The 10,933-nt window shown below is 53.2% G+C and overlaps 1 protein-coding gene across 1 annotated transcript; it reads left to right on the top strand.

Moving 5' to 3' along the window:
• Positions 1-964: 964 nt before the first annotated feature.
• On the top strand, positions 965-10,688 carry MTCH1 (mitochondrial carrier 1; the record flags this gene model as incomplete). The annotated part of the gene is made up of 11 exons (XM_008644679.2): positions 965-1,124; positions 2,492-2,598; positions 3,000-3,077; positions 3,354-3,411; positions 4,121-4,172; positions 4,978-5,037; positions 8,075-8,168; positions 8,526-8,573; positions 8,767-8,834; positions 9,545-9,620; positions 10,050-10,688. Coding segments are annotated over 11 exons (876 nt in total), but the record flags the coding sequence as incomplete, so codon positions are not given.
• Between the last annotated feature and the right edge of the window lie 245 nt (positions 10,689-10,933).

Raw genomic sequence — 10,933 nt, 5'->3', positions numbered from 1 at the left:
AGCGGGGGGGAGAGCGGCGCGACGGTGGGGTGGGAATCCCGTGTGTAATAGGGGTCGCGACTCCAGGATAACGGGAGGGTTTTTGAATGATGCCCCCATGGAGGCCTCCGTGCGCTGGGGGTGATTGTACGTACAACGCTCCTCCTTATAACGGGGCCCCCTGTGTGATGGGGGCACCTCTAGGATGGGGGACCCCTGTGTAGTGAGGACCCTCGTGTGTAACGGGATGGGGTCCCACTGGATAATGGGGGATCGGGACCCCAGTAGGGGTCCCCCGGAGGGGGATTCCTGCATAGTGTCCCTATGGAGACCCCCATACACAGTGTATACAGCCCCCCTGTTACAATGGGACCCCCATATGTAGCAGGATGGAGTCCCTGTGTATGACAGGGGATCGGGATACCTGTATAACAGGTGGAAGTGGATTCCTGTTTAGTGCCCCTATGGAGGCCTCCATGCACTGGGATCACTGTGTATGCAGCCCCCCACCATTGTAACGGGACCCCCTGAGCACTGGTAGAATGAGGGACATCTGGCTAATGGAGTTCCCCATATGTAATAGGATGGGGTCCCATATACACTGGCAGTCCCTATATAAAACTGGAGTCCCAATAATAGAAGGATGAGGATGCATTCTACAGTGGGGACACCCTACATAGAGAATAGGGAACACCGTATAATGGAGGGGTGAGGCCCCCTGTACAGCGGGGGTGCTTTGTAGTGGGGCGTTGAGACCTCTCCTATGACAGGGAATTCCCTGTAATCTGGGAACCCTTATAAAATTACCCCTCTGCAATGGGGCCTCCCATTTGAGGAGGGATGGGAAACTCCTTTATGATAGGAATCCCAAGATCCTCTCAGTAACAGGGACCTCCTAAAATGGAAGGGTGGAGGACCCCCTGTAATCTAGGGACCCCATAAAATGAGGAAAGGCATGCCTGTCTTGAGAGTGATGGGGGGATGATGGGATCAAGGCTGTTCATCCCAGGGACTTTGGGAGCACCAGGACAGAGACCTGCTCACAAGGTTTCTCTCTCAGGTTGGGCATGAGCCACTACCTCCAACCATTGGAAGAAATGTGCTGGGGAGGAAGGTCCTGTACCTGCCCGGCTTCCTCACCTACGGTGAGTGACTGTCCCTCCCTGCCAGCATGAGGTCCAGCCCTAGGGGAATCAGGCCTGGGAGCTGCCAGGCAGCCTGAGCTGACCTGCAGCAGCACTCCCACATCCCCTTGGGATCATCCCGAGGCTGCAGTGAGGCATAAACCACTACAGCTCCTTGCAAGGCTGTCAGGTTCAGGTACCTGTTGCTGGGGAGAGGGCGCTGGTGGCCACAGTGTTGGTGCTGCACCCTGTTCCCCTGGCACATTGCTCTGGGTTTGCACCGTGCTGGAGGGGTTTGGGGGGGTTTTAGGTGATGGAGGTTTGTTGCAGGAGGGTTTTGTGTGTTTTGGAGATTGCAAAATACTTCTCTTCTGCTCCAAAACAGCCCTGCAATAACCTGCCCCCTGCCCTGCTCATTTGTATTGTAGATGGAGCCCTAAAGAGACAGAAATACCAAGAAAAGGGCAGGTAATACATTTAGAAGTCAAAAAAGTCGTATTTTCCTCTTTTTGTGGGCGGATTAGCATGGGAGAGGTGGGTGAATACTTTGTGACCTGCTATCACAGCGGGTTTGCATGGGGAAGGGGAATGCACAGTCCTGAAAGCCGAGCTGGGCCAATCCTGCAATCAGCCATGGTATCCATGGGGTGGAAGCAGCACAGGAGTGGTGTGAGAGCACTGTCCCATCCTGGGACACCAAGGGCTGGAAATGCTCCGGTGCTGCCCTTTGGTAGATGCAATTTCCAAACAGATGGGCAGTGTTGGGTGATGGAGGGGTGCAGAGCCCGCTTGGCTTCTCTTGGACAGCACAGGACAGGGACCAGGAGCAGTCAGGACCCACCAGCACATAGTGGGTTCTATCCCACCTTGTTATATGTGGGAGAAATGGGATCTCTTGGCTTTTTTTGAGACTGGAGACCTGAGGAATTTTGCCTGGGAGAAGGTGGTGGGCCAGGAACTGAACATGGGTTTGTGAGATCCATATTAACCCTAAGTCTGACCTTTTTGGGGTGGAGGGAGGAGGTGACAGCACAGAGCACATGGGATGATCCCTGGTGACACCACACAGCACATGGGATGATCCCCCCTGACCTGGTTCAGTCCAAACTGCTTTGGAGCCCTTTCAGGTGAGCAAAACTATCAACAGACAGAAAATAGTCCAGAATACTGGAGCTGTCCTTCCAGATTAGACAGATGACAGAGAGTAAGAATTCTTGGCATCCAGTATGAAGCTTATTTAGGACTGTTAGAATAAATCACGTACTGTGGGACTGTGCTGTGCCGAGCCAAGCCTGGCGTGGTTTCGGCTGAACCCCGGAGCTGTTTGGGGTGCTCTCCATGCATTGTTCCCTTCCCGACTGACAGCAGCCTGGTTTTGTCCCACCCAGCCAGACACATCGTGGAAGTGGATGGGAAAAGAGGCCTCTTCCGTGGCCTGACTCCTCGCCTCATCTCAAGCACTTTATCAACCATCACCAGGGGGAGTATGAAGAAGGTAAAGGTCAGATTCTCTCTCCATTAATCACCTGCAGGGTCAGTGCCACTGCAGCAAGTGCCTGCAGCCAGCCAGGGCTGCACAGGAGGACTGATGCACCCATCCCTCTCTACCTCCTAAGGGAATAGTCCTCCAGTGCCCTTAGCCCCAAAGCGGTTTTTTATTTATAAACCATTTTAATTTTATTTGGCGTCCCCTTGCCTTGTATCCTTTGTCAGCAGTTTTGTGACTCCTCTATTCCTCTATTTTACTTTCCATCCTTTCTTCTCCTGTGTTCCTTCTTGCCTGTTTGTCTTGTCCTTGCATTTAGAGTATGGCTTTTCGTGGTTTCCCCCTGTCCTCAGACACTGTGGCTCAGCATCTCCAGCAGTTCTGACCATGTTTCTTCCCTCTCCACTCAGGCTTTTCCACTGGAAGACATGGAGCACGTGTCTAACAAGGATGATGTGAAAACTTCGCTTAGGAAAGTGGTCAAAGAGGTGAGAAGTGGCTATTGCCCATTAGTGAGTGATCACGGAGGTCCCTGGGGATGTGGGTGAGGTGACTTGGAGAGAAACTTCGGTGAGAAGTTTGTGGTGTTTAGTAGCCATTCTGTGTCCATCCTTGAAATAACTCACAGGAATAGAGGTTTGCCACAAGAACAGATTTCAAAAGAGGGACCCAAAATGGCTTTCCCCACACTAAGGGAAGGGGCCTGGGCTGTGCAGGAGGAGCAGCACAGCTTTTCATACAGGTGTTTTCTCCTCCCTTCCCAGACATCCCATGAGATGATGATGCAGTGTGTGTCCCGGGTTGTCTCGCACCCACTGCACGGTGAGTCCTGTCCCCTGGCTGGCAGCCCCCTCCAGACTGGGGATCACCCCAAAACCCTGCTCAGTCGGGGGATGATGCTTACTGTACTTCTCTATCATAGGAGGCTGATGCTGGGGTGATGCTGAGTAATGAGCTTCTCTCTTCCCATTCATCCAGGACCTTGTCCTAGAGATCCCATTGGGGTTAGGGCCAGTAGCAGCCTTCCAGTGCCTAAAGGGGCTCCAGGAGAGCTGGAGAGGGACTTTGGACAAGGGCGGAATGGCTTCCCATTGCCAGAGGGCAGGGTTGGATGGGATATTGGGAAGGAATTGCTCCCCGTGAGGGTGGGCAGGCCCTGGCACAGGGTGCCCAGAGAAGCTGTGCCTGCTCCATCCCTGGAAGTGTCCAAGGCCAGGTTGGACAGGGCTTGGAGCACCCTGGGATAGTGGAAGGTGTCCCTGCCCATGGCAGGAGGTTTGGAAAAAGATGATCTGTCAGGTCCCTTCCAACCCAAACCTCTCTGTGATCCTCTGAAATCCTTCCCCCCACTTACAGGCTCAGGAAAGGCCCCAGTTTCTAATGAGTCTTGCAGTGCTGAGGACCACTGAGAGGAGCTGGAGATGCTGTGAGCTGAGGGAGAGCAGAAGGGTCACGTTTCATTTTCTTTCACATCCATTGCAACCCAAACTGGATTTGTTTCTCTAGCAGCCCTGTGTTTCTTTCCTCCCAGTGATCTCCATGCGCTGCATGGTCCAGTTTGTAGGCCGGGAAGTCAAATACAGGTGAGTGGCTGCAGCTGGGGGTCAGGGGTGCCAGGTGCTCCCGTGCCATGGGGAATAGGCTTATCCAGGAGGTTTGAGAGACTGAAAAGTGAATCTGAGCTGTGGTTAGAGGGTGAGTGACTGGGGGTTGAAGGGATGTGGGAAAGCTGGGCTCTGTCCCTGACATGCTTCTGTTCTACCTTGTGCCCGTGGGGATTTGGGGCTGTATCACCCCTTGCTGATCACACAGCAAGTCTCCTGCCTTTTTCCTTTGGCTAGTAATGGAAAGGGGAGGCAGCTGGGAGGCAGAGTAGATAACAGAAAGCTTTGCTGCAGCCCTGCTTAGTCTGTAAAATTTTTCCAAGCCTTTTGCAGTACCAGCTGCCTCTCTGCAGGACAAAACTGCCTGTGCAGCAACATGGAGGCACGCTAGACAAGATTACAGCCAGCCCACGACAGCCAACTCGAGTCCCCAAAGGTGGGACAGGGTTCTTGGGCTTTAGAATCAGCCAAATGAAACCATATCACACAGCATCTGTACCCACTCACAATAGCCTCACAGAGCTCTTGTACGTTCAGCATTGAACAGTTGTGTGCAGGTTGGGTGTTCTCCCGGGTGTTACTGCAGACTGGCAGAGTACAGACACGACCTTCCTTCCCTCAGACCTTCCTGGTCTGAGGAGAATAAGCAGAACAAGCTGCCTTCTGCTGGAATGATGGCTGGGGAGGCACTGCCATGGCTGGGGGCTGCAGGATTCGTGTGTGGTTGCACAGGACAGAGGTGGAACAACGGTGCACACTCACAGCTCTTTTCCTTTCTTGGCAGCGGTGTGTTCAGTGCCATTGGCAGGATATTTAAGGAAGAAGGGATCCTGGGATTCTTTGTGTACGTGAGTTGTTATTTAAATACTTTCTCCCATAGCCCGAAGGCACCGAAGCCCAGCTGCTCTGCCAACCCCAGCTGGAGTCACACTGAGCTGAAACCTTGTCTGACCAAGGGACTCCCACATCACTCCCATGATGTTTGACCATTAAGTTTGCCCCAGATCTTACCTTCAGTCAAACCTTCAGAGCACAGAGGAAGCTTTATTTTTTTCTTATCTTTCTTTTTCCCTTGATGCTTCTTTGTGTTTCAGTGACAGGCCATTTAAAGCATTTGTTTTGCAACAAGCACCAAGATCAAGTGCCACAATAAGATCCTTTGCTGACATGAAAGCCAGGGCCTGGGTGCTTGTAACGAGCAGGTTTACCTGTGTGATTGGAGCGGGGACCAGGAGGAGCTGAAAGGTGTTTCCAGCTGCTTACAGAGAGAGGCAAATCGGTGCATCACTGAAATGGAAGTTTAGTGGACACCTTTTTGCTTGAACCCGTAATTAATGCTTCCTGCCTTTCTTTCTTGCATAAAAGAAGAACCACCTGCTGTCCCCGCTCGTGGTGGGGAGATAACTCACTTTATGATGTCAATAATAGTAAAGGCAGCTCTGGAATTTCAGGAGGGCTTTTCAGGATGCCTTTGGCTCTGCAGTCACAAAATATGGGCCTCCAGATGAAACCTGAGTGCATCAGGAAGAGGGAGACAATCACAGGGGGTCATGCCCTGTCCTTCCCCAAGGGAAAATGGCCAGGGTCTGCAGAGACCCCACCTATTGTGTGTCACTGCTTCTTCCTTTGGCAGCCCACAGTTTCTCAGCTGAGCTGTGCAGCTCCAGATCTGCTCCATTAAATATAGGATCCTTTGGGATGGTCCCTGTGAGTGGGGCATGGCTGGAGCAGGCTGCTCACAACCCTCCACCTGCCAGGGAAGTGATCTGAAAGAAGCTGCCACATTCCCTTCCATCCACATAAACACTGCTGGTAGCCTAATGAAACTTAGTAGTTCACAGGAAAGGCTTTAACACAACCCAGATTGTCTCAGGAGGACTCTGAAGTTCTACATGCTCTATAACCCTGTTAGGAAATCCCACTGCTGTGAGGGGAGCACAAACTGCATCTGAAGAACCAAACTGCTGGTTTTCTCCTCTCAGCCCTCCTGGTGCAATCCCAGCACATCCACTCCCCTAAAATCATGGCAGTGCACTTGTGTCTCATGGCCTTACAACCTCCCCCCAGCAATAACAGTGGCACACACTCTCTGGGTGTGTGCCTGGCTAGAGACAAAGACTTTTCAAGAATGGATGTATCTCCCTTCCCCTCATATCTGCAGCAGGCTCCTGCCAGCCCAGAAAGGTGTTCCCTGAGCCCCAAAACTGCTGGGCATGGTCATTTCGAGGGTGGCTGGCCCCAGGGCCCTTGCACTGGGATTTCTTCTGTTGGGTCACATCACTGTACATCATTCAGGCTTCCTCTCTGCCGCCTGCTGTTCCAGCTTTTCATCATCTTCCAAAAACACTCCCAGTTCAGATCTTTGACATCTCAGCAGGTGTGAGAATTGTAGCACTCTCTTTACTATGTCAATAGTAGCTCTGGAATTCCAGGAGGGGTTTTTCAGGCCTGATGCCTTTGGCTTGTTGGGTTTTTTTAGTTCCTTTCTGCAGCTCTCAGATCCCTGATTTCCAGTTATCCAGCTCAGGGCCAGCAGCTGTTGTTACTTTGGAGGGGAGAGAGGGATGGGATCCTTACTGGAAGTGGAATAAACAATCTGACTTCTATCAACAGTTGGGTGAGGTTTTCCTTATGGGGCTGCCCTTGCCCAGCCCTTTGCTTCTGGACTTTATTAAGCCCCCGTTGTATCTGCAGCAGCTCAGGAGCTTCAGACTTGACTTTGAGTTAGAGAAAGGATGTTTTTTTACAAAGGCTGAAAGCCAAACACAAAGCAGAACGTCTCTTTAGGGCCAAAGAGCTTTGATTTCTTTGTCCTGTCTGCTGCTCTCATGTATCACATCTTTGAAGCCAGTGGATCTTCTGTTGAAGGTTTCTGCTGTGCCTGACCCCTGAGACCTCAGCTGCAGCCCCAGGGCTGCTGGGGCCTTAACAATACACAGGTTGTTCCCAAAAACAGTCCCAGTTGCTGCTCTGCTGCTGCAGCAACCACAGCAGGAAGCAAACTGGTCCCTTCTGTGAGGAGGCAGTGTCGTGTTTGGGAAAAAACAAATGACTCAGATTAATGTGCTTGGAGGTGGCTCTCCCAGCTCAGCAAATACTCATGTGGCTCTTGACAGGCTCCTTTTCAGAACTGACCACATCTGCTGCTGAAACACAGGTTTGACACCCACCTGGATCCTTTTGCAGTGGAACAACCCCTGCAAAAGCAGGAGACCCTGCACTGGTGCAGGAGATGCTGCAGAAGCACCAACAAACTGGAGAAACCCTCTGGAACATCTTGTTAAAAGTTTTAGTGCCATTATCTGCAAAAGCTGGGGGTGCTGGTGCTGCTGGGAGTTCCAGTGTGTCAGTGGGAGGCATTAACCAAAGAACTGTGCTCCTGGGGGCAGCAGGGACTGGGAAAAATCAGAGGGACATGAGTGTTGCCCCCAGTTACTCCCACATCTCAGTAGAGTAGGTTGTGCAGGAACAACCCCTGTCATTTTGATTTCTAAAAGAAGGGAGATTCCACAAAGAGATGAACTTCTCCTTCTGCATCCAAAAGAGCATCTGCAAAAATGGAAACCACTTCATCTGTGTCTCACTTGGGTTTCTCAGCAGGAGCTGGGCCAGGGAGGGATTTGGGATAGAACAAGGGGACTTGAGTCATGCCCAAAAAACAGATCCCAAAAACTTCCCAGCCAGAGCAGCACATGTAGTACCAAGTTTGAAGGCTGGGAGAGCTCTTCCCTGAAATCTTCCTTTCAGCTCCTGCCAAAGTAAAAGTTTCACTTTGTAGGAGTGGAGTTTCTGTGTGCTGGTGGAGGGAAGGAGGGCTGGGCACCTCGGGAGGTGGCACCGGGACCCTCCTGCACCTCACACCCCTCCTTTTGCCCTTGCAGTGGGTTAGTCCCTCACATCCTGGGGGATGTCATCTTCCTCTGGTGCTGCAACCTCCTGGCTCACTTCATCAACACCTACGCGGTGGATGACAACGTGAGTGGAAGTGCCTGAGGGACGGTTTGGGGTCTGGACCAACCACCTGCAGTGGGAAGGAGTTACTGGGGAGCAGGGGCTGATTTAATACAGACCCCGGGCTCTGGGGGCATCCCTGTTAGAGTGCTGGAGGTGCTGTGTCTGCTCGGGGCTGTGCTTCACCTGCACTTTGGGGGATCACATTTGACAGCAAATGCCTTCCCAGACTCTCAGGTGGGATGCAGCCTGCTCTAAATTGCTTTCTGCCTTGTCCCCTGCCCCGAGCCCTTCGCCTCAGGCTCAGGGAGTGTCACAAAATGACTGTGCCAGCCTGGTGTCATCCCCCTGCTCCACAACGCCTTTGGTTTCTCTCTGCAGTTCAGCCAGGCATCGGTGATCCGGAGCTACACGAAGTTCGTGATGGGGGTATGTAGGCAGCTGCCGTGTCCTTTCCCCTCCTCCTGCTACCTCTGGGCTGAGAGCTCATGCTCTGGGGGTACAGGCTGCTCTGTACTTTACATCCTTTACCCAAGGATAACTCTGCTAACATGCAAAAGCTGGAAACAGCGTTTTTGACACTGGGAGCATTAGAGAGGCTGCTGGTTTTCTGTGCTTTCAGATCGCTGTGAGCATGCTGACGTACCCATTCCTTCTCGTGGGAGATCTCATGGCAGTGAACAACTGTGGGTATGTCCTTCACACTGAGATCTAAAGCTTTCCCTTCCTTTCTTGCAGCCCCTCGTTGTCTGAATGGGCTGCTAACGACCGTAAAGCTTTCCTACAGCCCTGTAAACTCTGTGGCACCTCGCAGAGCTGGCTCGTTTCCTGTCCCAGGTTGCTTATAATTTTAGATCAGAGGGCACAGACACGAGCAGCAGAAAAGCTCAGGTGGTGAGAAATAGGGAGAGTTGTGGTGGTGTGGTCCGATCTGAGCTAGGCTGGAGGCAGAGGGATCAAAGGGACCGTGCTGGCTCCAGGGAGCAGCACGAGGGAAGCAAAGCTCTTACGGCAGCAATGGGAGCAGACAGGAGCAGGACCAACTTGCCTTCCCAGTCCCACTGCTGCAAGTCTTCTGCATTTGTGCTCATGGGAACGGGGTGGGATCTGAGTCTGGTGTAGTGTTTTCTCAGTGTCTGCTGGCTTTTGAAGGTGTAGATACAGTCCTGGACTCTCAACGTCTCCAGGTAACGCTCCTCGTTCGTGCACTCCAGGGGTAATTAAATTACAGATCTGCTGCATTGTAAATAACGAGCTGTCACTTGGCCACCGGCCCGGTGTGGACACGGCCCCCCCCCCCCCCCTCCTGCCGTGTCCTCACTGGCACTTCCTGCTGCTCTTGTGTTACCTGTGTGGGTAAGGTGACACATCCACCTCAGCTGTTCCCTGTTGCCGTGCAGGTTGCGCGCCGGCCTCCCTCCCTACGCACCCGCCTTTGCATCCTGGATCCACTGCTGGAGGCATCTCAGTGCTCAGGTGAGGGAGCTGGGCACACACTGGGCTTTGGGCTCCCTCTGGTCCTTCCCCAAGTCTCCAGCATTCCCCAAATGTGCCTGTGCTGCATCCTTGCCGTGCCCTGTAGCCTGCTTCTATCCCTCCAGTTGTGGCACTGGTACCAGCATGGCAGTGCTGCTCTGCCCATTGCACACCCCAAGCTCGCACCCCGCGAGCTTTCAGCCTGTGCATTGCACACAGCAGAGTCTGTGCCCCTCTCCATCTGTCACCTCTGGGGGAAATGCCCAGCTCCAGCACCCACGGGGCTGGATCCCCACTTTCTCCTGCAGAGCAGCCCAGGGTGCCCAGGCCTTGCAGCCCTGCCATGGGCACGGAGTCGGGCCCTGCTAAAGCAGCTTTAGTTCCCTGGCCAGGTCTCAGGCTGCCCTGACCCCGTGCTCTCCTCCTCAGGGGCAGCTGTTCCGTGGCTCCAGCCTGCTGTTCCGCAGGGCGCCCATCCCAGCCGCCTCCTTCCCCATTGACTGACTCCTCGGCAGGGAGAGCTCATCAACTTGGACTCCTCAAGAAACCCCAAGCTTGTTTCGATATCTGTATATTTCTATTTTCTGATCCAAAGTCCATGGTGCCAGAACTGACACCTCCTCTCCAGCAAGGCCAGCAACAGACTTCTGGACATCTGGCTTCAGGTTCCAGCTGGACCAAAGCTCCATCCTCATGGCTGTCTTGACTGGGATGTGTAGCAGAGAGAGCAGAAAGGCATTGTCCCTTTGGTCCAGGCTGTAAGCTCTGGAGTTGCTGGGGAAGTCCAGGAATCCAGAAAATGCCCAGGTACTAAAAGAGCCAGCCCTGAGCTGCGGGGACAAAAGACTGCTTTGTTCTGCCTGAGCTGAGAAGCAGCAGGAGATCCAAGGTCATCTCACTGGGAAGGTTATACCAGGTGACAGCCTCCTGCCTCATCCTTTCTGGAGAGAGCACCTTTGCCTGGCAGGTAGCTCATCCTGGGCAAGATCAACCTGGCATCCATATTTAAGGTTTGAGGGTACCTGAACACCCGGGAGCACCCCACCTCTCATGGGTGTGAAAAAGAAATTATAGGATCAAAACAGGGAAGGGAAACAGATTCCCACTACAGAGAACAGCAGAGTCCCAAAGAGACGGGTCTGGCCCAGCTCAGGGCAGCGTTGGGCTGTGGACACGGAGAGAGCCCTTGGGAAGGGACACGCGCTGCCACCGGTGCTGCTTTGGGCAGGATTTCAGTCATGGAATGGGCTGTGCTTAGGATGCACCCAGCAGAGCTGTGGGCTGGGCAGGCAGCCTGCACACTCTCAGGGGAG

The sequence above is a fragment of the Corvus brachyrhynchos genome, unplaced genomic scaffold (assembly GCF_000691975.1).
Source record: "Corvus brachyrhynchos isolate BGI_N302 unplaced genomic scaffold, ASM69197v1 scaffold72, whole genome shotgun sequence".
NCBI lineage: Eukaryota > Metazoa > Chordata > Aves > Passeriformes > Corvidae > Corvus > Corvus brachyrhynchos.
This window is presented reverse-complemented; position numbering and strand designations above follow the sequence as displayed.